Here is a 25,647-nt window from a genome sequence, read left to right as displayed (position 1 = left end):
AAATGGAAATTCCGTTGATGTCTTGTTTGACCCCTTGAGAGAGTCGGTCGATTTTATTTTTTCTGTTTGTATGCCTTAAACGGTTCGTTATCCGCGTATATTTATTCGCATCTTGCATTGTCTTCGCGAACGTGAACATACATAAGGAATTATTGTGCTGGCTGCTAGTGATTTTAACTGAAAATGCAGCGCCATTTTTTCACAATCAACTTATAAGGTTGCGATAGCATTTTGGGGTGAAGAAGACCAAAGGCGAGAATCTATGCAAATGCAATAAAATATTTACAAGTGCCTCCTCTTTAGTCGCGTTCCCTGAATTTGAATTGGCATGTGTGTCTCTCTCTCTCTGTGTGTGTGTGTGTGGATGGGTTTGTGAGTGTGAGAGAGTAAATGGCGGAAATGGCACCAAAACAAATGGATGACAATCTCAATTTGAACAAATTACGCGCCATCCGATAAGCGTAATTAAATTCGAGCCGCACATTGATGAATTGGTTGTGCCAAACTTTACGTTGCTATTTTCCTTGGCTGCCATGTGTGTGTATGTGAATTTATCAGTTTATGACTTCGGCTGCTCTTAATCAATGATTTAACGTGTTCAACGGTTGTTTGCTGAACTGTTTCTATTTAAGCGATATTTTGTTAGATATTTACTCACCTTGTGAATAGCTCATAATTCTATGTGGTTTCGGTTAGTTGCAATCAAACATTCTCTCTTATTCGACACTCTCGCAGAATGTGTTTACACTGAAGTGCCTGCGATTTTCCTGCAATGACAAGTATAAACGTTGCATGAATTTTTTATTGAATGAAAAGTCGGGGAGGTGTACAGAAAAAAAAAAAACATACACACATAAACGGATCGAATTTGAGTCAATATTAGTATGATGGGAAAATAGTGTAAACAAAATCAAGATTGACGGACGCAAAACACGTAAAAATGGCTTTGTTTTACGAACTGGCGAACGAATCGAAAGATGTTTTTGTTGACTTGTGCGGTTAATGCTACAATTTAATTGTTGCGAACGACGGTGATCGTCGTTTGGGCTTCCTCATTAGTATCAAGCATACGGCACGTCTGACGATATGCCATTATTGTGCCCCTCTTTCTCACTCGCTCTCGGTTGCTCTGTGTCTGTTCTAGACTAAGTTCTTTTGTAATTGTATCAAAAAGGCAAATTCTCTTGATTGCTTGCTAGAAATTGATATGTGTGGGCTGGTGGTGCCTACCTTTCTCATTCTCTCGAATTGGAGAGAATGAGAATGATTTTGTTGTACAATATTCGATGCGCCCACAAAATATTTGTGCTAAAATTGCGTTGTTTATTTAACTAATGATGAGATGTGAAACTCACCACACAAACAATTCGCTGTGTTTGTCATTTTGTATTCAAGAAGAATAACATTACATGTCACGATCTCGATTTTTTCGCAAGAAAATCAGATGTATGTGTATGTGTGCTTGTGCTCTCTTTCGTTTGTCTTTTGCACCCAAAAATGGAGGTCATATTTTCTTCATTGTGACACACAAACAATATACAAATGTACATGCCTGTTTTCTCTCATATGATGACGATGATGCCCATACACGCCATTTGTTTGTGTGTGTGTGTGTGTGCGTTAAAATACAACAATAATAACAACAACATCATTTTCTTTTATTGCGCTCCCAATATTAATTTATTCTGGTGCTGTTGTTATAGCAATCATCGTTATAATGCAGGACAATTGTGTCACATTTCTCACGCACCAATCGACACACATCAAACGCAACACATGTCTGTGTGTACACATCTTTTCGGCCAAAAGACAATATATTAAATATACAGTTTCACAACCTGCATTAAATTCATCCCCACTGTGATGTGTCATAAAAATGTATGCCGAAGATTTTATTGCAAGTGTTTATTTTTTCGCTTCTGGAATATTCGCTGATTAATAGAAATATGTTGAAATGCCACGTACGATGTGATTGGTATTGAAAAATTCATGATAATGCGAGAGAAATGAATAAGTTTTCTATGAATTTTTCCATTCTATTTGCGACAGTGAAAAATGCTATTAAAAATAACAATGAAATATAATAATTAAATTGCTGTTTAATTTTTAAAAAAATTAATCGCAACAACAATGATTCAAGATTGTAAAGAATGTTAAAAAATAATGATCGAGCTTTCATTCAATTCTGGCTTATTGTTGGAACTCAGATTTTTTTTTTTCTTCTCTACTTTGAAAAATAAAACGGTTCAAAACTGCAATTCCCATAAAAAAAAATCCACATCGAAAATGTGCTCAGAATGTTTTCCATATCACTGATACCATACTGATATGATATCAGTCACACACTTTTGATGTGACTGACAATACAATGTTGTTTTGGATTTGCCGTTGCAACAGTCATTTATATTAATGCATTACCTATCATTGTATTGTCAGTCACCTCAGAAATTTCCTCGTTGTAAATGTAGTTTTGTAGGTGTGAAAATCTGAGTTTTTAGTGTGCCATACTAATATGGAGAACGTTCTGAGCATATTTTTGATGTGGATTTTTTTATGGGTAGTTGGAGTTGACACACTGACACCAGGCACCGAACGGTATCAATGATCTTTGTTGTTGTTGTTAAAATTGCAAATGTCCAGTTTACAATGAGCAATTTAATCACAATAGAAAAGTCTGATTCGTGACTTTCTGCGGTGCGGTTACATTCTATATTCATCTTGAGCGAGCACTTTCTCTCTCCCACTTTCACCCGGTGGTTTTATTCGCTTCCAATTTGATTTATTTAAATCAATTTTTCTCGATGTGATTGGTTTCGAAATGTCGGCGGTGGTCTCAAATCAGAAAGGAACTAATTGCAATTGAAATGACGCGCTTGTTCAAATTCAATAAGACTAATGACAACATGCTACCAATAAATGCAATGGCAGAACAATGGTGAAGGAGAGAAAGCGCAAATTTTTCCTGTTCTTTAATTCGTTCACCCGCTCGGTCGCTTGCCTATCTCGCTCCTTCACATATCTTTTCTCGTTCGTCCGTCGACCGCACAGCATTTCGAAACTATTAAATCAGCTATCAAAGCAAACATTCGATGCAAAAACACAATTCGTGTCGATGAGCAGACAAAAGAGTGTCGAAGGCGAAAACGGAAAAAAGTCGCATCGATTTCTGAAAAAGAAATTGATTACCCTTTCACATCACTAAATTGACACACAGAAGAATGGAATAGCTCGCTGATGAATGAACACACCAGAAAGAAAAGCACAAAAAAAACGGATGAAGAAAGAGAGAGAGAGAGAGAGAGAGAGAGAGAGAGAGAACAAAGGGATATTGCAACTTTTTTGACCAGAAAAAACGCCATCTTACGTCGTGCCCGTAAATTATTTTACTGTACATTTAGATGGTAGAGCTTGAACAAAAGTTCGACCCTATGCATAAACTTGGAAAGAGCTTGATAAACTTGATGAAATACATATATTTTATGTTCGTGTTGCAATACCCCTATGAGAGAGAAGAAAAAAAGTTAAACTGTATCTGAGATGAGATGGCGAAAGTAAGGCGAAAAATCAAATGATGAAATGGAATCGAAAAAGAATCGACTAACAAGAATAGAGCGAAAGATACACACACAGATGAAAAAAAAAACCGGTGTGAGAATAGCGCGAATGATTTTATCCACGCTATTTCCCATCACATAGATACAGTCAAGTCGAATATTTGACAAAAAAAAAAAATACAATGAAAATAGTAAAACAAACGAACAACCGACTTATCGATAAAGTTTAAACCATTTTTTAAGAATGAAATATGTCTAGTTGATTTTAAAATCGATGAATTAATGCGGTTCAAACCACAAATGATGCTCAAAATAACAAAACCCAATTTATTCTAAGAAAGCCAATCTAAAAATGAATGAAGTAAAGCTCTCAGTTTGCGCCATTTTGCCAGCAAATATCAGCAAAAAGAAACGCTTAATAAGCGTCACTTATCATTTGGCGTACTGTGGCTATTATACACAGAATATGACGTTAATGGAACATCTAACTCCATCTTAAAATGCGGTCAGCATTTGTTTTGTATTGGTTACTATTAATATTATAGCGGTTTCAACTATTTTTGGGCGAAATTATCTCAAAATGAATGAAATATCTGTTGTGTGAATGTCAAGATACGCGCAATACAACACAAGTGTGTTCTTAGATGGAGTTAGATGTCCATACCAAATGTAATGTACTGAGACTCTATCTCGATGTATGTTGGCCATGCCCATGCCCAGTGGACAATGTGAATGCGGTGTTCAAGATTAATTTGAATTTCAGATACATAGAAAAATCGAGATGTAGAACACGTTGAAAAGCTGTATGAGCAAAACAAAAAAAAAACCGACCCCATAGTACATACTTCGAATGATGCTAACCAACTTAAACTGTGGATAAAATTGAATTCAAGTGTTGAATGAGATAAAAAAAATCGAATATAAAAAATGGATGACAAAGAGAGTGCATAATGAAAGGCAGGAAAATCGAAATGGTAAGCTCTTGCTAACAACAACAACAACAGCAGCAGCAACAACAACCAGTTAAGCATCGTCGTCTACGTTTTCGTGCGCATTTGCATATTATACGCAAGATATTAATGAAATTTGCTGTCAATGTATTGCAGATTTGTTCATCCAAATTCTCAGTGCTATGCATCAGCCACTTGTGTTTCATTTTGGAGAGAAGCTCGCACTCACACTTGAGTACCGCACATTCGCGAGCTCAAAATGCCTGGTGAGGAATTTCTCTTCCGAGATCAGCGGGTATTGTAAAAGTGTATTTGAAATGCAACGAAGCGTTAATATGTTTGCAATCCCCGGTGCTCTGGCGGTGCCACCGGATTTTCTCTTTCAATCTATTTATTGGTATTATTATTTTCGTCGTGTGAATTGATCTATTCACATTTGCATCGTTTGCACTCCATATCGTTTCTTATTGCCATGACAAATACTTCGGTTTCACGATGTGAGCCATCTAGGAAGGTGTTGGTAAAGAGTATTCAATGTTTTTTATCGGTTTGTTTATTTTTACGTACGTATATATCTTTGTGTCCTTATCACACCGAGCCAAACAAATGCATTTTTCCTGTTGCGGTTTTTGTCGAAGCACACCACCGGTGCCGGTGGAGAAGTAAAAAGGCAAAGACAGAAGAAAGAGGCGTGCCACGAGATGCCCTTTTTCGAAGAGATTCGTTTGTGAATAACTGTTGGCATTTGTTCAGTAAACTGCAAATGAAATGCATTCAACTTTACGGCCAATTATTTGTGTTTGTGCCAGAAAAAACAAACAAGTGGAGAAGAAAAAGAAGAAGAAGAAGAAGAAAAAAAATGAACCAAAAATGTCGAATATAATCGCAGAAAAACAAGTTCTTTATTAATTATCGTATCTTTTTCTCCTTGTTTTGAAAAGTTTTTGCGCACACAGCAAAGCCGTAGAAAAACAACAGCCGGAAAAGAGAAGTGGGCGCGCGCACCGAGCATAAAACCAAAAGTATCCCCACATCTTTGCCGAATTGCATTGCGAAAGAGATAAAGAAATTGTTCGCAAAAGAAATCTTTTAACGTGACATATATCCCGGAGGCGATTACAAATTGATATAATTTGTGACTGTGATAAAAGTTCAGCGCAACGATAGAAAGGGAGATTCAACAAAGAATAATAAATGTTATGCGGTTCATTGTAACCGATCGATGGCCAAGAGAAAGGGAACGAAAGTGGATGCACCGAGAATTGTACAATCGCAACGGAACAATCCAAATGAGATAGTACCAGTGTCAATGCGGAACAGAACGACACCGACACCGAACAAAACGATCGCTACTCGCCTCTCTTATTCGAATAGCGCGCATATTCACAAAGAATCCAAAGGTAGAAATGAAGCGAAGCAATGAACAATAATTGCATTTGTGATATATGAACAGCAAAGCGAATTCTATCTGGTGAAATAGTGTCGGATGTGAATACCGCGTAAACCATACGGATTTCAATTTATTTATTCGTCTCTCACTCACTCACTCACAACATAAGAAAATCCAAAAGCAGCGACTGCATCCATTTCTGACTGGTTTTCGGTTCGCTTTGTGTCTGCACCCGTGCAACACCCGTCTTCGTTTCTCTTTATTTTTCTCTTTCATCTCTCGTTGGTTTTTACCATGAATTATATTTTGTTCGCACACATGCAGCTTTTTTTTTTTCTCGCCGAACGAACGGCAAAAAGACTGGAACTATTCGAGCGAAACTATTTAATAGTTGGTGACTTTGCGCGGCTTTTCTTCTTTGCTGTGCTATATGTGTGTTCTCTCTCTCGCTTGAATTTTTCCAGCTCGAATATTACAAAAGACGAAAGCAATTTCAAGTTCTTTAGTAAAATGCCAATTATTCTCGAGATACGTATCATTTTACCTATTCATTAAAAAAAAAAAAACGGCGACTCTATTTATTTAAGACAAATGAGCGGAGCCTATTTTCGTTCAGAGACCGCGTATCTGATATGGTGATTTGAAGTCTAGGCCGACGTTAGTGAGTGTATAGAGTGTAGAGACATCGAGAAATGCTGTTTTAAAAGAGACAAGCCTGAATTTGCATCGTATTCGATCGAGCAAAGAACGCAATTTGAATAGCATAATTAGAATTTTGCAATGAATTACCATAAAATCTACAAGAAATCGGCGATAAGCCAAGTTTATAACAATTTTCGTTGTGAACATTGTCGAAAGTATTTGGACTGTCTACAGCTCTGTGGCCGACAGAGTTTGAATAATGTTTTTTCATGTAATGAACTTTTCACGGCTTACCATACATATATGTGGAAAAAATGAATTTAAAAAAATTCCAAATATTGACATAAGATGACGCATCAATTTATTTTCAATTGGAAAGCACAGAATTCAAACGTATATGGAAATATGTGGCTATCAATTGTAATGGTGTGAGTTATGTGTGAGTATGACTTTGAGTTACGGTACATCGTGAATTATCACATATAAACTCTGTCAAGTAACGGAAAGAGTGTGCAGGTCAGTGAACAATTCAATGAAAATTAATTGTTGACAGTTCCCGAGTTAACACATCGCATTTTGGGATAAAATAACAATACAGTCCTTGTCTCAAATGGCTTATGTGCATCGCAAAGATTACGAGAATTTTCGTTTGTGCCTTTCCAAAAGAACAATTTCGAATTTTCCTAATTTCATTCGAATATACATTGCAATGAAATTTTTCTTCATTGCATTACAAACCAGTGTTCATCTATCTGATTCCATCATACTCAACGCTTGAAAAAACTTTGTTTTCTTTCTATACTCAAATCTTGTTATCGAAAGTTTTGGCTAATGTGTTAACTACCATCACTATCGCTGCGATGCCAAGCCGCTGTGGAATTATTTCGAATCGGAAACATTTAATGCGATTAAAGTTTATTAATAGTTGAATGCACGATGAAATGCGAGAGAAATCGAAAGTGATTTAATCTCGGGAGCTTATGAGATTGATCTCAATGTGTACTTGACGTTGTATCGATGAAATCGAAATCTATGGAAGAAGATTTAGCGCCTGTTGAGAGAGAGAGAGAGAGAGAATGCGGATAGATAAGAAACACCTGGGCGATTTTCAATTGAGCTCGCCAAAATTTCCACACATTTTAATGTGTGTACATCTCTTCAACTCAGTACCTCGGGTGCTAGAGATTCATTCGTCTATAATAATTCAGAATAATTGAGCAAAAACGAAGTGAAAGAGAATTTTCACCACGTACAACATGTTCGCATTAGGATTATTAGTTTGGCCAACTAATTAAAAACTATCCTTTTTGATCCGCAATCATATGCGGAAATGCATTTTTCTCATTGAATTGACATTAATTTACCGAACACAAAAGTTTTTATTGGAACACGCATCCATTTTTGATGTGGCTTGTGGCTAAGCACCGTTACGATGTTTTTGTCATTTGGCAGTTTTTGGCTCAGTTTTTCCTATCACATAAATGAATTGGATCTTAAATAACGAATGAAAACAGTTTAAATTGAGAATTCTTTGATTCAAATTACCCAATACCCTTTGACAAAGAGTGACTCTCTGCATGGCAATGCTACAGTAGCATATGTTGTTGTATATTTTCTTCCATGTATTTGTGCATGCACCGCAATGAAAGTGAATATTTATTTGTGAATGAGTATATTGAAACGTACTGTGACTTTTTCTGTCAATCTCTTTCCAATTTCACTCCTTACCTCTCTTTCTTGTTTCCCTCTCTCTCTCTCTCTCTCTCTCTCTCTCTCTCTCTCTCTCTCTCTCTCTCTCTCTCTCTCTCTCTTTTCGCTCTTTTTCTGTCCTGAAATTTCAAATTCTTTTAGCAACAAAAAGCATGAGTCGAATTATGAGGCTGTGCAAATAAATTGGCATAATCCAAACTTTTGCTTCTTCAATATCCATGTCAAATTTTATTGAGCTTTTAGGCGAAAACTTTTAAATCTCTTTTTAACGGTAAACATTGTAAATATCACGTTCCAAAATGTGTCTGAATTAACAATGGGCATATTGTGAGTTATAAAGCCTCCTCCACTGCGGCGAATAAAGTTTTCCGTCAAAATCCAATTTATCCTAATGGTGCCGAAATGTGAATACAATAGTCTTACTGCTAACTTTTAATGGGTATTTGCATACCTGTGTCGATCAAGTGCATACGATTCAAAAAACGAGTTCTTTCAATTTTATTATTTTTTCCCTTCTGTTCATGAAATTTCTCACGTTCATACTTTGACCATTTTTTCGTAGGCATTTCTTTTTTTTTTCACTCAGGTTTCAGTGCCATCTCTGTCGTCGAATTTAGCAATATTAATAGCTAAGAAATTTTAATTTTTTCGGTAAAATACTCAAGGAACCATAGTATATTGTACAACATTTTCTTGCACATGAATGATGATGGGGATAAACTTCTTCTATACTTCATAATAATGTATTTTCAAAATACCAGCATCAAAACGTTTAATTTTCTTCTAAGTTATTCTCATATTTTACGTTTGATTGCAGAACAATTGCTTGAATTTGTTGCATGAGTGTACGTGCATATATGGTGTTTTTTGGTGTTATCATAGTTTTTGGCAAATTAAATACAATCAACCAAGTTGTATTTTAAATTATATTTAATGAAATTAATTATTATTCTCGTTCATCGTTCGTTATGGCATAATGCAACAATAGCAACACCAATTTTTTTTTTTTCCGGAGAGAAAGAGAGCTAGAAGAGACGAGAAGCAGAGAGAAAGAGAGGAAAAAGTTCCTGCTACAAGCAAAAACCAACAATGTTATTTTAATTTAATGATTTCAATTTAAATGGTTGTAATTTAATCAGCAAAATGTTTTTATTTGTTGATTGCGATTTTATATTTAGTCAACATAAAAAAAAAAAAAATTCATAAAATGCTCGGTTGTCAAGATACAAACGAGATTGCTTGATTTATGAACTATTTGCGGCAACGACTGACTTTCTGCACGATGAAATGCGTGTGTATACTTGTTCAATTCGCCGAAACCGGAAACTATTTTGTGTGAGTGTGGGAAAGTGCGCGAGACACAGAGAGAGAGAATGTGCGCGCACAAAGAAATATCCCACAAATCAAATAGAAATAATTCATCTTTCGTTAAACGAATTTTCATTGTTTTATTTCGCGTATTATTCGTGTAGCGCGCGCTAGTTTTTCATCTTCATGTGCTCCTTAACTCAACATCATCTCCTCTTTTGAGCTCTGAAGCGAGAAAATACCAAAAGAAAAAACAAATTGAAATGCAAAAAGTACAGACAGTGATGATATACCAAGAGTTCATTGCTTTTTTTCGCTTTCGTTCTTTAGACATGGGTTCAAAATAATCATGAATAAATTCACAACTGCTGTATATGCAAATCGATGTGATATACGAGATTTAAAATATGACAATATAAAGATGGTATTATGTGGGTTTTTTGGAAATTCAAGCGCGCAAAAGCCGAAATGGGACATGAAAATCAAGTAAGTAGCTGGCATCTATTGCGCGGCAGTGCTATCATCACCACATCTCCAATGATAACGAATATTGTAGACAGTTAGTTCGGAGAAATGATCATTGATTTGGGCAGGTGGTATCGCACCCCTTGTGAATCTTTCTCTCTCTCTCTATCTCTCTCTCTCACTGTCTCTCTTGCCTCTTTCAGCTCTTTCTTTATTGGCGTGTATTATTTTTTACTTTATAAAATTCCTTTCAACTCTAATGCTCGCAGCCGAAAAAAATAAATAAAAAAAACAGCATTCTAACCATGAAATCTTGTGTGCACAATACGAGGGCAATCCAAAGCCAGCCGAGAGATGATGAAGAAGAAGGAGAATAAAAAATATACATGAGATTCTGATATAGATTTTTGTATGTTTCTTGGCATTCTATTGATTTGGCTGCCGTCTAGTGCACGGCGCAATACGAATGTATATGTATATCTGTATGGTTTTGAGGAAATCGCGTAACCAATATCAATCGTCTTGAATAATAATTTTCTTTGCATCGACAATGTGATTGAAGGGATCGATACACACACACACACACATAGAGAGTGAGAGAGAGAGAGAGAGATGTCTTCTTCTCTTTTGTGATTTTTTTGACTGTTATCGATACATTTTTCGTTTATGATTTACGCGCGTGTGTGCATGCGTGCGTCATGTATATGGGGAAGAGCGACGAGAAGATGATGACAAGACAGTGAAAAACGTACGGAACGCGCGCTTCGCTCAAAGCAAATATGTACCCGATACTCAAAGCGATACACACATCTATCTTTCTTGCGCTCGCTCGCGATATATGTATATACATATATAAATTGCATAAAGACACATTTGGGTACTGATGGGAAATTGAAATCCTGTGCAAAATGCTGACATTTTGAATGCCATTCGCCCATCGAAGTATTCAAATTTTCGTGATTTTCTCTTGCGGTAAGCGTCGGGATTTTTGCGTTCATTCGTTCTTTATTTTTTCTCCTCTACTTTCATTGAAGTAGAACGGTGTTTGCATATGAATCCGTTGCTATGTGAAGTCAAGAAAAAAATTGCAAAATTATTATTATTATACGCATCATTATGTGTTATCGGTTTGGCTCAGGTTCGTTCGTGAGAGAGAGAGAGAAAATGCGTGCTGTCTTAAACCATTGAGCGCACAATATCTCAATCGTTCATATCTCCCCAAAGATTTTAACATAATCGCTTTGCAAAAGCGTTATAAAGTTACTTTTCTTATCAACAGCCCCGAATTTTCTGTTTGCACATCGTAATTTCGAATTTCGATGATATTTACTCTTTTCATATGGCTTGCCAAAAAAAAAAAAATTGACGAAAATTCTTCCAGCCTCCCCCTTGCCGCGTCACCAAACCGAGCTATTTCACTGCATCTCGATGGAAAAAAAAGTAGCTCTCATAGTTTGAATATCGAAACTGGCAATAAATCAAACTTCCACTTGGAGATGAACTCTGGAATTGATGATTTTCAAATAAAGAAAACTATTACCGACATATCGTTTGCATTCCGCATTCATAAATGCATGTCAGCGTTTGCAATGTACATAAAATCAAGGGATGTTTTTTTCTTCGATTGAAGCCCAAACAATCATCTCTCTCTCTCTCTCTCTCTCTCTCTCTCTCTCTCGATGAAATTGTTATAAGTCCCGGAAACCGAATTAGTGACTCGGATATATTGGCTGCTAGTAAAGATATAAATAGATTCCCTGCTTCAATCGCATCAAAAATATTTTCATTCATTTTATTGCCAATCAATCCTATGCCATTAATATACCATTAGTGACTAAATAAAATGATACTCAAAAACACACTTTCATTTTGATGTTTCGAGAGAGAATTCTTTTTATATATGAACATTTCAGCTTTATAAACTATTCTAGTGGAGTTTTTCTAGCGAGGTTGTAGTAAGTTATCTTATAAATAAAACAACGATGTGTCCATGGAATTTACACGATCATTCTCTGTAATTAAGTGTTCCATCTTTGGACGGCATAGTAAATGGTTCATATCAACAATGAATCATAATTCGAGTCCATCAATGAAAGGTTTTATATTTCAACGTCCATTTTGTAACCTGTTCAAATATTCATATGAATGAAAAAAAAATTATAACAAATTGAATTAATTGTCCAATTTCATAAATTGGTTTGATTTTTTCCTGCTGAAATAGAAACGTTTTCCATCGATTACATTTAGAATGAATATTTTATGTTAAAATAGTAAAACACTTCGTTGTGTTTTATCAAGAATATTCAAAGTAAACATTTTAGTCAGTGTGTTTTCTTATTTATATTTTGTAAAACCGAATTGAGGTTTTGACCAACCTTGAGCGATGTATCCGGTTTAATAAAAAAGGTGATAAATTGCATTTTGTGGTTGTTGAATAAATAAAAAAAAAATAGTGTAAATTTCTTTTGAAAAATATTGAACTCTCTCTTTGGACTGAAGTGAATTCGCTAAATAATATCAATATTCTGCTAAATAGAGAAATTATGAATGTCATTTTCATAAGACTGTTTCAGCATCGAAATGAAATGCGTACTGTAAAAATTTAATATTCAAAGAGAGTATGAAGGCAATCCTGGATGTGATGAGTAGACAAATATGATTATAAAGTCAATATCATTCTGCAGCATTATCAAAACAATGATGAAAAAAAAATATGATTTATTACATTGCCCAACGAACTCAAATCTGTCCAGTGCAGTGAATGTAAACTATCCACCGTTTTTTTTTTTTTTCCGAATCAACTTCAGATACTTTAGTTTTGTGCTGACATCAGTAATTTCTTTCCGAGGAAAAGATTCAAGTTTCACTCTAGATTTTTCATACGAAACCGTTTTTTCTTACATTTCTTCCTAATATATGAGTCAACAATGATTTCGATCCAATTTTTATTGGAATAATTACCTTTCGAAGAAAATTAAAAAGGATGCATAAATTAAATAGTGTATTTTATGACCATACCCAAACGCGTCAGGTTTTTTAAAAAAAAAAAGACCTTTAAAACTGTGGAAGTAATCATTTTAGCCAAAATATTGTTAAATCAGTTCAATTCAGCTTCACTGCAAGTTTCATTCTGATAATAGATGAAATCGAGTGATTTTAAGATAAGTCTGCGATGACTTACGAAATGTCAACATCGAGAAGATTCATTCTATTCCATTCCATTACGCTTGCTTATTGCACGATTATTTATCGCTACGATTGTCTCTCAACGAAATTAACTATTTATTACGATTTGCCAGTTATTGTTGGCAATTCAAATGTTTGAATACGCGCAAGCAGATGTATGTGCGCGATAGGGAAAGAAAGAGTGGGAGAGGCAATATGTCAATATGCTTTCCGATGACATATTTCATATTCTTGTATATAAATTATTTTACATTCAACTAGCAATGATTTCCCATTTATTTGAGCGGACGCCAGGCCTACGGAAGAGTATAACTATGATGTGAAAGGAAGAGGGAGGCATGTATAGAGAGCAGGATAAAGAGCGATAGCAGCGACGACGGTGAATGAGAGCATAAAACATTCGACAGATCGGATGATAAATGAATTTGTTGATCTTCTCGCTCTCCTTCTATGCAGCACAGCATCATCAATTGCACTGCCAGTTGTTTGGTACAATTTGTAATAAATCAGCAAAACGAAAGTGTGTTTTTACTTCAATTTATTTGAGCACGCGAGCGCGATCTGTATCATTGACAAACAAAAACAAATAAAATTTTCTAACAAACTGCATTGCATGATTGGACCATTTAATCATGAATGTAGTGCGATTGGATGTGTAGAATGGGAGGCGAAATCATTGAGTCGGCTGATTGAACTCTCGGTCTCTATTCAAAAGTTTCAATGGAAATTGGTGCCGATTGCAAAATCTTTTGGAATGCAAAGGAAGAACGGAGGAGAAAGAAAATAAGAGAGAATGAGATTGTGCAATGAAGAACACAGAAAAAAAACAACAACAACAACAACAACTTCCCGGGAAAAGAATTGGATGCACAAACTTTGCATTCCGTAATTAAAAGTGAATTTAGACGTAAATCAGTTTCACTTCATTGCATTTGTACATTGCCGTTAGCATTCATTAATTTTTCGATAAATTGCAACTCGTTCATTGCGAGAACTATTTTATTTGTTTCTCATCCGCCCCGCATCGAATCCCAAAAATACCTTCGATTCTATTGCATTGGGTTTCAAAAGATCCGCTTGCCGCTGCCGACGATTCGTTTCACTCATTTCGATGAAATAATTGGGATTCAGAAGGAAGTTTTGCGAATATGCTGAATGAAGAAGATGAAGAAATGAATGCTTGAACCGTGATTTGCGCTTAATTCAATCAAAGTGTTTTGAACTGTTAATCGATTTGAAGCGGTAAAACCAAAGGGGTCCAGCATTGACAGCTGGACCACAAACATTGAACTTGACAGATATGACAAGGCTGACGCCATATTTAGATACGGTCAAATGGAGACGCCCTAAGTTTCTTCCAACTGTCATTCATGCAACTGTCATTGATATATCAATGAAATATTCAAATATATTTGAAGTGTATGTTGAAGTGGTTTTTGTGATGATGTTTCTGTAGTTAAAATAATATCAAAAAGAAATTAATCAAAGACTAAAAAAATAAAGTGATATTTTTGTAAAATCCTTAATTATTTTGTGATGACGTTCATCACAAATTTTGATGACTGCTCCTAGAAGCAGAGTTCTCAAGTCCGACCGAAGAGGTCATCAAAATTGGTTACTATTCTAATCAATATTAACGTTTGTCATACATTTATTTATTACCCATCGCAAACAACAATTTCAAATAATTCTGTGGATCTATGATTTATTCCCATGATCATACCAAATAATCTGCTATCTGTAGAATGTGTAAACGTACACTGAAGATGAATATCAATTATTGTATATTGTGGTCGCTGCACAGCGGTCTCAACTTTTTATCATTGAATTGAACATAATGAGCAAAAAAGAACAATGAATCGTCAATAATTGTCAATAAGGATGGTTTAATAGATTCAATTTAATTTATTTTTCATATTATTTAATTTTTACCCATTTCTATGCAACATTTTGCTCATTTCGATTTTTTTAGGTTATGTATATTTATGCATATTTAGCATTCTTAATAATTTCCCACAATACGTCCCACAATCACATAATAACAAATGATTTGACAAAAATAGTACTTTATTTTTTAGTCTATGATTAATTTCTCTTTGATATTATTTTACTACAGAAACATCATCACAAAAACCACTTCAACATACACTTCAAATATCACTGACAGTCGCATGAATGACAATTGGAAGAAACTTATGTCGTCTCCATCCAATCAATATATGTCAAAATAGTTGCTCGGGTCACCGTCAAAATGGAGGCGCCATTGTCGATGTGGCCCAATTCTGGACCCTTTTAGATGCGACCGTCAATACAAATCAATTTTGTTAATACGTTGAACAAGACCTATTTGATGCAAACAGGTAAAACAAAAGAACCAAAAGGTTGATCCAATGTTCAGTGAGGAATGGTAATAGAGAGAGAGAGAGAGAGAGAGAGAGAGAGAGAGAGAGAGCGAGCGAGAGAGAGTTAAACAAACTGCATACAAGTACTTCATTAACTCGATTTTTCTTCGATCTCTTTCCAAAGCGCTCATGATTTTTCAAATACATAGAAAATTGATAAAGTTTTCCTGAAATCATATTATAATAAAAAAAAAAAAAACGAAATGAAAGAGTCGTAGGACGAAATTTGTTTTTTGCTGAATTAACCGAAAAGTTGGCAGAAAATCCAATATCATAAGGCAGATGCTTTTCATGCAAACTTCCTGGTGAAATCTTTGTAATGAAGTGCCGAGAATACATGAAAAGTATAGGAATCATTCAATGGTTTCAGTCGAAAGAAATGTGTAAGCGCTTAGAAGCAACTTTTGAATTTTAATCGTTTTTTCAGCCGATTTTTACTGCTGCCGTATCTCTCCGAAATGTCGGTGGAGAATGTCAAAATATTATATTGCAAACGTATGCGAAAGCATAAATCCTCACTCTTCTATTCCACATTGGCATGCATTTGAACGAGGGCGATGCGAAACCCACAACAATACAAGCCGAGCGAAACGCATGTTTGAAACTTTGGAATGGCTGCGGGATAATGGTGGCAGGAACACACAATATGAACGTAACATTGAAATGAATTTAAATGTCATCAGGATATCATTAAGATGTGATTCGTTTTCATCCACATGAAATGTCAAATTGAAAGAAACTCTCCATCTCTCGTCAGACAACCAGCCATAGCCAGATAGAAAAAGAGCCGCCGTTCAAACCAAATACCCGTTCGCAATGGCATACAGAACAGTAACAAAGTGGGAAATCATAATGACGAGCAAAAAAAGAGACAACCAGCCGCACTCACACATACACACACACACACACACACACACTCAGTCGCATCAAACGAGGAAATAGTCTTTTTCCAAATGTGCGTACAATATGGCGTTCAGTGATCAAACCCTCGCCTTTCAACCATACAAACAATCCACATACACATATCTCGGCTCGAATAATGACGGAAAAGTGTTGCAATTTTCATTTTGATTACATGTGACTTTGCATTCGTTGCCGACACCGATTACTGATTAATGAACGGAAGCTGTCGAGCATGCTCTGGCTCGCAATCCGTTTTCAGACGAAGGGCATGAGTTGAAATTCATATTCACATTTGTAAGAATTTTTTTTATATTTCCGAGATCTATTGGAATCAATTGTAATTTAGCTGAAATTTGCATTTTATGAAAATTACAATGAAATATTACGTCGATAGGCAATAGTTATTGTATTCAGAGTCAGGTATTTGTTTCTGTTCCGTTAAACAAATTCCCGGTAAATTTAATTCGTGTTTTCCCAAATGGTGAAACCTGAAGTGAATGCAATTCTGAAAGTAGTAATTGGTATGGCATTGTGCGTTTTATGTACTGAGAGGTAGACGGTATGCAGATGTAAATGGTTGTTCATAAGTTGGTATTCACGCCGGGTGTCAATTTGGAAATCGTTCAAAAATCCACTTGATGGCACTGTGTGTATTTATTTAGTAATTTCGCACATTTTGGTCATTTCATTCAATTGCTATCTGTTTCGATGCGACAATTGTCTCGTATGATACAAAATGCACTCTCACTCTCTGCACTCCTTTCCCTCTAGCTGCCCTCTCTCTCTCTCTCTCTCTCTCTCTCTCTCTCTCTTACACACATACATGCCATGCCATGATCATAGAAATAAAAGAGCACTTATTTTTGTTTTCGTTTTGTGTGTCCCGTTCTTTTATGCTTACATCGATTTGTTTTTAATATTTTAACACTTTTCGAGTGGATTGAGTATTGGGAGTTGTGTGAACATGATGTGAATTCGACGAGTTGGATGTTACGTGTTGGCAAATGTTGGGCGAATCAGATGCAGATATGCGAAAATCGCTGCCGTTTACAAATCGAGAAGAGATTCATAAAATCTAATGCTTTGCAAAAAGAGGAACAAGAGACAGAGAGAAAAAAATGCAACGAAGACAACATCCAAATTGAAAAGCAATTGAAACGATGAGTTGAAATTGTGAAATGCACAGAGATAACAGGGGAAGCCTCGGCTTATAGTCCTGCTAAGTATCCAATATGTATTAATAAAAATGGCAACGATAATGGTTTCTTGGATCTGTTTGTTTGAAAGTGTCTTTGGTTGTAGTGTGTGTGTGTCGATATACAAAAAAGCGATTTACTAATACGATAACTGGCAAACTGGTTGGGTGGTATTTCGGCCGCCGAGGTGAAGAGCGTCATTTGAATGTTTCAATTACGCGATTGCTTTGAAATCACCAATGCATTCGCTCGTAAACAATATCACGTTCAATGGGGGAAAAATTGGCACGTATAAACCATGTAAACATTGCTATTCGACAAGCATACAATTCTTCAATCACATCGTACATGGGATATGTTACTTTGAGGATTACACATTTTGATCACTTTTTCCAACACCGCGTGATTGTTTCTGCGCTTTCATTGGCGATTGTTTCGATTTTCATGTGTTCGCGAAAAAATCCCAAAGAATAAGCCAAAGATACATTCAATCACTAGCCTGTTTGCCGCTTGTCAATGGGAAAAGAATGAAATGTTCACAATGACACGATGCATTTTCAATGGTGTCTCTCTTTATTTCCTTGTGCCATCGAAAATTTATGTGTTTCATGTGGAACGACCAATCAACGTAAATATTTTGTCACTCTTCTAGTGGCGACAACTGCGACAGCGACGGCATCGGCGGATGGGGATAAAATCAAATGAATTCCGTTATATTCGTAGCTTGGCTTGGTTTGGCTTAGGAGATGGTGTTCATGTCACTCGATGGCCAGCAGAGCACACACACAGTGTGCTAACTCGATTTTTAAGCTGTTTGTTGATTTGCGTACATAAATAAACTGTTGATTTATTTTTGTGGTGTTTGGCATTTTCTGCCTTAAATCGAATAAACTTCCATTCCCTCCACAATGCCCAATGGCATGTACGCCAGTCTATCTTTGGCCAATTCATATTTTGCGTCCATTCAATTCGAAATACATTGGCTCGCGTCCTCATTCGCTCATTTCTATACAATCAATCTCTTGGCGCGGTGAGAAAAAGAGATGGAACTGTAGAGCCTTTCGGCTACATGTAGTATTTTATTGGGAAAAATAGCAATTCCGAAAGGTCTTTGTTCCACAATTAAATTGATTCGGAATTTGTAAATGCGAGAAAATTGAAGTAGCTCAGCTGAAATCAGTTTGCCGTTCGTGTTTCGTTGCATGCTTCGTCTCGCTTCAATTCGTGTGCCCGGCGCCTCGTTTCACATACCGTATATATGGACGCGTGTGCTGGATCGTTTTCCCAGTTGATGCTACAATTTCGGTTACAGAATTTCGAATGACATCGACATTCACAAAATCAATCAGAGATACAAATAAAGCGAAACCGTCGTCACAAGCGACAGCGCCTCGAGTTGCTTGCCACTTTGCCATCGCTCGCTCATTTTCCAATTGGTTTTTCAACAAACGCTTGGATGGAACGAGTGTTTTTCCAAAAAGCATAATAAATATAAATTACTCAATTTCAATTAAAATTGTCTCGAACAACATATTCCAATGCCTATCCGATTAGTTTGTAGTTTTAGTGACGGTAAAATAGGACCAAACCAGCTCGGCACATACACAAACACACATCAATCGGCTGGCAGATTTGGAGAGTGAGAGAAAGAGAAAGAGACGGTGCGAGATTTTCACCAAACATTGACTGGGCAATTTTTTGGGGATGAAATTATGTGCTTTTGTGTGATTTACGCGCAATACCAGCTAACCGAATTGGCCCGACTGTAATCTGATTAGGAGCAAAAGAGACGAAGAATTGACGCAGAATTTTTCGAACGCTTTCGTTTTGGTTGAATTCTCTCTCTCTCTCTCTCTCTCTCTCTCTCTCTCTCTCAGTCTCTGTACTATTACCATCGATTCGTGTGGTGCTGCCCAATTTCATATGTTTTCTCTCACTCGCTCTCTCCACTGCCACCATTGAATTAAATGTCGCTTTTGGAACGTGCATTCGAACCACAACAAAGTTCATTGAAAATTGCAATTAAAGTACGTATACAATTCCACATGAGGAAAACCACACCGAGAAACTATACCAAACGAATAACAGATATTCGGTAGTTTTTTTTTTTGTAAATATCATTGTTAGCCCGTGTTAAGTTAACTTTTGAATTTGAAATTAAAGAACTTTATGCGGGATCGAAAATAATTTGATTTGGTCTATTTTTAGTCTGCATCAAAAAGGTAACACGCTGTTGATGTGGTGTACGTTGAACAGATTGTTAGGCCATTTTCATTGTGATTCCGCGTTTTGTGACAACAACAAAAAACCAGTCAACTATGAAAATGCCAAAAATAGCCAAACAATTGTGCAAATAAATCACTTGAATGACTTATTCAATTGGATGAAACTTATTCAATTTGGAGCATTGACAAGCGAATCAAAAAAAAATATCTTTTTCAAATTTAACACAAACAAATCAAATTGTGTAGGTGAAAAACCAGAGCAGAGAATGAACAAAAGTTGCTGTCGATTTATACGTAATTTTTAGAACATTTTCATTCGGTTTTCGTAATGACACTCGACAGTTGCACTCAGCACACACAGACACAGACACAGACAAAGACACATGCATACGTACAGTACGAGGAGGTGGAAAAAAGTCCATGCACTGTTTTCTTTGTGTATATTTATGAAAAATTAAGTTCAATAACACGTGTCGAAAATGCAATATATCAGGAGCCAGCGGCAAAAACGAAACTCGGTGCCTCCAATAGAAAACAAATGAGACAATGACATTTTTTGCGAGTTTCATGCAATTCTAAAGTTGCGCAACACACAAAATACGATGAATTCTGAGCTAGAAATGTGGAAAATCAAGCAATAATAATAATCGGTAATCTGAAAACGCAATCAAAATAAAACTATAGAAGCCAAAAGTGGAGTGAAAGAGAAAGTTATTATTTATTTCTGATGAAGGAGGATCCGAATGCAATTCATTCAGAATTTCGTTTTTATTTTATTGTAAATTTCAAATGCCAGTTTTTCCGCTAAATTACCCAATATTTATTCTCCCGGTCAAATCTGACTTTTGTAAGGATCTTTCCCGAACGCTTTGTCAAATCTATGTCATACACAAACCAATAATATTCCATAGATTGAAATTAAGAGCAAAATAAATGGTTGAATACACAAAGAATGCCGATAATCGCAATTAATCATTTCGATTCGGTGCGCTGTTCGACAAGAGCACAACAGCAAAACATAAACGAAACATAAAACCAAACAAATTTTTCAAGTAAAGAAGAAATGTTACGATGAAATAAAAGCGAATTTCAGAAGTTGAGCGTTTCTTTTAACAAAAAAATGAGATGTTATGAATTGACTCAAAAATGCAGCAAGTGAAAATGTAAAAAATAGTGAAAAATGACCATAAACTGCGAAAGGCACCAAGCAAGCGTTGGGTAGAAAGAGAAGCAGAGTCAGAGCGAAAGTGAGACGGAACAGAAGAAAAACGACGAGATAAGATTCGATTGAATTTGGAATTTGTCCACAAAATTCCCTCGATGCTCGAATTGGTTGCGGACCATACTGGCTGCAAAGAAGCACTGACACTCTGTAAATAGATATATATGTGAAACATTTTTCCGATTTTAGTTTTCATAGTTCTCTCTCTCTCTCTCTCTCTCTCTCTTTCTCACTGCATCATCATCATCATGGTCGTCGTTGTGGTCGTGTGTCTTGCCTTGTCTTTGCGCTCTATTCTAGATTATGGTTGCTTGCTTATTGGCTTTTCGTATCAATAGTTTCATTCCACAACCAAGAGGAATATTGTATGACAGTGGAATAATTTATAGCATATCTTGTTTTTTCTTTCTCGTTCGAAAACTTCAGAGAATGAAAATACCGGTTCATTGTAATGAACTTTGATGAAGTTCTAGCTCTCGAAACAAACGTAAAAAAAAGATGTGGCACAATAATGATGTTTAAAAAAAAAATCGAAATTTGTTGAACAATGGTTTTAAATCACGATGACACATGTTATATAAACTCTGATGCCGATTAATTATTTACGATCAACGCAAAAATAGATGCATTTCCATGATTCAGTTTCTGAAACATGTACAAGCGAATAATTTAATGATAATTTTGCTAAGACGGTCATATATTTATAATCACACATTTTCAAAAGCCGAAAAGTGCTTCTATAAATAAATATGTCTTTCTATATTAAAATGGCTTTTGATTGAACAGTGTACAAACATAGAATCAACTACGACGATGACGACAATGATGATGACAATAACAGCTACGGCATGTTTGCCCTCTTGTGCTGATACTTTGACACGAGAATCGTATGTTTGTCTTGAAATTCTGATTCGAATAGCAAATAGCAGTCAAATGAGTGAAAGAGACATGTAGAGAGCATAATGATCGTTGCTACACATAACGAAAATAGAATTTTGGTTAGATCGTGAATATAGAGTCATATACACAGGCACATTTACACACACACACACACATCGTAGTAGCCGTAACGAATTGTTGCTTGAGCGTGTGCGTGCATGTGTGAGTGTGGCATGACGGCATCACTCTCGAATCGACTTCATATTCAAATATACATATTTTCATGCTTTAGGTCATTTGCGTTGAAAAATTTGTTCCGGTTTGTACGTGCCAGTGTCCATAACAACTCTATTCAGTGCAGTAAATAAATATTTTGTGACTGTTTTTTTTTCTTCGTGCGTTTTATCAACAAAACTAAATCATCGAATTATCGATTGAATTTTCTGTTTTCAGAACACTTGCCGGTTGCATTAAAACGAAAACATATATCGAAAACAAATTCTGGGTACATTTGGTGTTTGGGCTGATATTCACAAGCGGTAAGTCTATTTTTAAGAATTGAAATTGTGAAATTGTGTGAAGTGAATTTCTCTTGCTAAGTTCATCAGTTCGAAAAGGAGTACGTTTTTTCTGCAATCGCAGTCAACATGAAAACATTTGAAACACAGATCCATTCAGTTTGATTGGTTCTTTTTTTTTTCATATATTCAAAAATCAAATTCATAACGAAGTAGGCATCAATGTAAACGCTGCTCAACCGTTCACCAACGTTGACTTTTACAGTGAGAACATATTGTGAACGCATCGCATATGAGCTACTATCCGAAATGACACACATGAGTGCGCAGCGTATCGGAATGTGCGTATTTCTGTATTAAAGTGTCCATGTGAGTGTGCATGTGTGTGGTGATCACATCGCGTTCGTTTCGTTTTTTTTTTTCGTTATTGCTCAGTTCAGTGGACGATTCTCATTCGATTCTAAAACATTGTACTGGGTAGAAGACATGAGATACGTCATCGCTGTGTGATTATTATGTGTGTGTTTTGGTGAGCACGAAGGGCATACGTGTGTGTGCTCGTTCGTTATTTTTATTTACAACACGAAATGTCATAGTTTCACATGGGTGCTGTGAGGTAAACACAAAATTAGCCGGCTGTGCATTTTGGTGAAGGATTTTTCGGCGAAAGGAAAATTCCAATTGCAACGGTCAATTGATTTTGGTTTTATTGATAAATTCCGCTGTGAAATAGATTATTGAAAAAGTTTCACATTGAGATTGTTTTCTAATTTTCTTGTATGTATCTCTCTCTCTCTCTCTCTCTCTCTCTTTCTTTCTTTCTTTCTTTCTCTATGTTTGTTCTGTGTGCACTTTGCAGGGGAGCAATTGGACTGTTGGTGCTGCTGCTGCTGATGAGATAACCTTTTCACAATGGTGCAGTACGTTGTGTTTGCGGCTTTTCTGGCGTTTCGAATATTATCCGTGTTTGTGGTGAAAACTTGGTACGTGCCGGACGAGTATTGGCAAAGTTTAGAAGTGGGTCATAAATTAACCTTTGGATATGGTCACATGACATGGGAATGGTCAAAGGGCATACGAAGCTACATACATCCGTTGAGCATAGCCGCATTGTATCGGGCGCTCGCTTGGTTCGGTCTTGATCAAGTGGAATATTTGGTGTTGGCGCCTCGCATTTTACAAGCACTGCTCTCCGCATTCAGCGACTATTGCTTCTATCGCTGGAGCAAAAACAGTAAATGGTCCATATTTTTGATATTAACATCCTGGTTTTGGTTTTATACGGCCACCCGAACGCTACTCAATACGGTCGAAACATGTTTAACAACCATTGCATTGAGCCTCTATCCACGCCATCACGAGCCCGATTCGCATAAATTCCTTTGGATCGTTGCCCTGGTGTGCTTCATACGGCCAACGGCCGCTATTTTATGGTTTCCGTTGTGCATAATTCATATGCAAAAATCGATTCATTCCGTTGCCGAACTATTGATTAAGCGGTACTTGTTAATTGCGTTAATTGTTGGCACAATTGCTGTCGGATTGGATTCGTATGCGTATGGTGAGTTCATTGTGACGCCATTGGAATTCTTCAAAGTCAATGTGCTCGAGAATGTGGGCAGTTTGTATGGCATACATCCGTGGTATTGGTACTTTACTGTCGGTTTGCCAACTATTTTGGGACCATTTGCATTGCCTTTTCTCACCGCCATCGTCCAGACGCTGCAGAACCGTGAAACCTATCCGGATCGTTTCAATCTATTAATAGCCACACTTTTCACACTCGTCGTGTACAGTGCACTGCCACACAAAGAGTTCCGTTTCATTTTGCCATTGCTGCCGATTTGCTTGCACATTACCGCCGATTCGCTGAAGAATTGGAGTCGCGATGCATCTCGTATTACCATTTGGATTGTTGCTTTGGCCATGCTCATTTTCAATGCAATTCCAGCCGTTTATTTGAGTTGGGTACATCAACGCGGCACCACCGATATTATGCTTCCGATTGAGCGCATTGCACGTGAATATCGCGATTTGGATGGTAATCAGGCGAAATTCTTGTTTTTAATGCCATGCCATTCAACGCCGCTGTACAGTCACGTTCACCAAAACGTCTCACTGCGATTTTTGACATGCGAGCCCAATTTGAATAGCGAAGAAAATTACACTGATGAAGCCGATCAATTTTATGCCAATCCAGCCGCTTGGCTTCGGTCTCACGTACCCGTCTATCCAAAATCAGCGATGCCAACGCATACCGTACTTTTTGATAGCCTCCAACCGCAAATTAGTGAATTCCTCAAAAGTTACAAATTAATCGAAACCGTGCACCATTCGAATTACACGGACAACCGCGTCGGACACAATGTTCTGCTGTACGAACGTGTCATCGATGTACCACCGACAAAGCCGAAAGAACAACCGAACCAATTCAACATACCAGACAATTCAGTACCCATACATGATGAGTTTTAATATATATATATGTACTTTGACACAAACGCGCACACACACACAAACAAATATCAGGTAGTTCAATTCTAAGCTCATTGTTTTAATGCAGAAGTCTGATTTTCTTTTTAAAAGCGCGTTTGCTCTTCTTAATACAATTTGTTTCATATTTCAAATTTTAAAAACATTTGCAATACATTTCAATTTAATGTAAGATATGTTAATTTCTCTATTAAAATTTATTTTTTTTTTCTTCTAATTCTCTTTGAAACTCCTGGATTGCTGCAATAAAAACGAAAATTGTGTAATGTAATAAAAGACATTTGACGCAAAATAAAATATAAGCCAAATGACACATTTAAAAAACCAATTGTGTTTGATTTGATTTTCGATCTTGGAATCATCGATTTTTCTGTATCTCTGCCACCAAAATTCGGTGCAGTGATACTTTAGAAGATGAATCGAATAAAAAAAGAGAAAATGAAATGGGCATGAAGCAAAACCAACATTCCAATTTGACAAAAATCCAATTAGCAAATAATGAGGAATGTTAAGAAATGGGACAAATCGACAAACGACATCCCGTGAAATTTCTCCCCGCACAATTTAAATCGAAAATTCGTTCACAATTCAAGTGGAACTGATA

At 36.4% G+C, this 25,647-nt stretch overlaps 1 protein-coding gene across 5 annotated transcripts; it reads left to right on the top strand.

The window, feature by feature from the left end:
• The first annotated feature begins 22,254 nt into the window (after window positions 1-22,254).
• Window positions 22,255-25,367, top strand: LOC129576203 (GPI mannosyltransferase 3-like). Of its 5 annotated transcripts, none has more exons than XM_055460900.1 (3): window positions 22,255-22,392; window positions 22,486-22,571; window positions 23,410-25,367. In XM_055460900.1, the coding sequence occupies exon 3, from the start codon at window positions 23,463-23,465 to the stop codon at window positions 25,023-25,025; it is 1,563 nt and encodes a 520-aa protein (XP_055316875.1). In that variant the 5' UTR covers window positions 22,255-22,392; window positions 22,486-22,571; window positions 23,410-23,462; the 3' UTR covers window positions 25,026-25,367. The 5 variants fall into 5 exon arrangements, with proteins under 5 accessions (XP_055316875.1, XP_055316873.1, XP_055316876.1 ...); XM_055460898.1 differs by having other exon boundaries at window positions 22,297-22,427; XM_055460901.1 differs by lacking the exons at window positions 22,255-22,392; window positions 22,486-22,571 and adding an exon at window positions 23,009-23,166.
• Window positions 25,368-25,647: the final 280 nt, after the last annotated feature.

Source organism: Sitodiplosis mosellana, unplaced genomic scaffold, assembly GCF_009176505.1.
Source record: "Sitodiplosis mosellana isolate CC-2019 unplaced genomic scaffold, AAFC_SMos_1.0 Smas_scaffold_6181, whole genome shotgun sequence".
NCBI classification, from domain to species: domain Eukaryota; kingdom Metazoa; phylum Arthropoda; class Insecta; order Diptera; family Cecidomyiidae; genus Sitodiplosis; species Sitodiplosis mosellana.
The sequence above is the reverse complement of the archived record's forward strand: the minus strand, read 5'-3'. Positions and strand labels throughout refer to the sequence as shown.

Excerpts from the sequence above, each read along its gene's own strand:
- LOC129576203 (XM_055460900.1), top strand. The coding sequence starts at position 23,463 with ATGGTGCAGTACGTTGTGTTTGCGGCTTTTCTGGCGTTTCGAATATTA.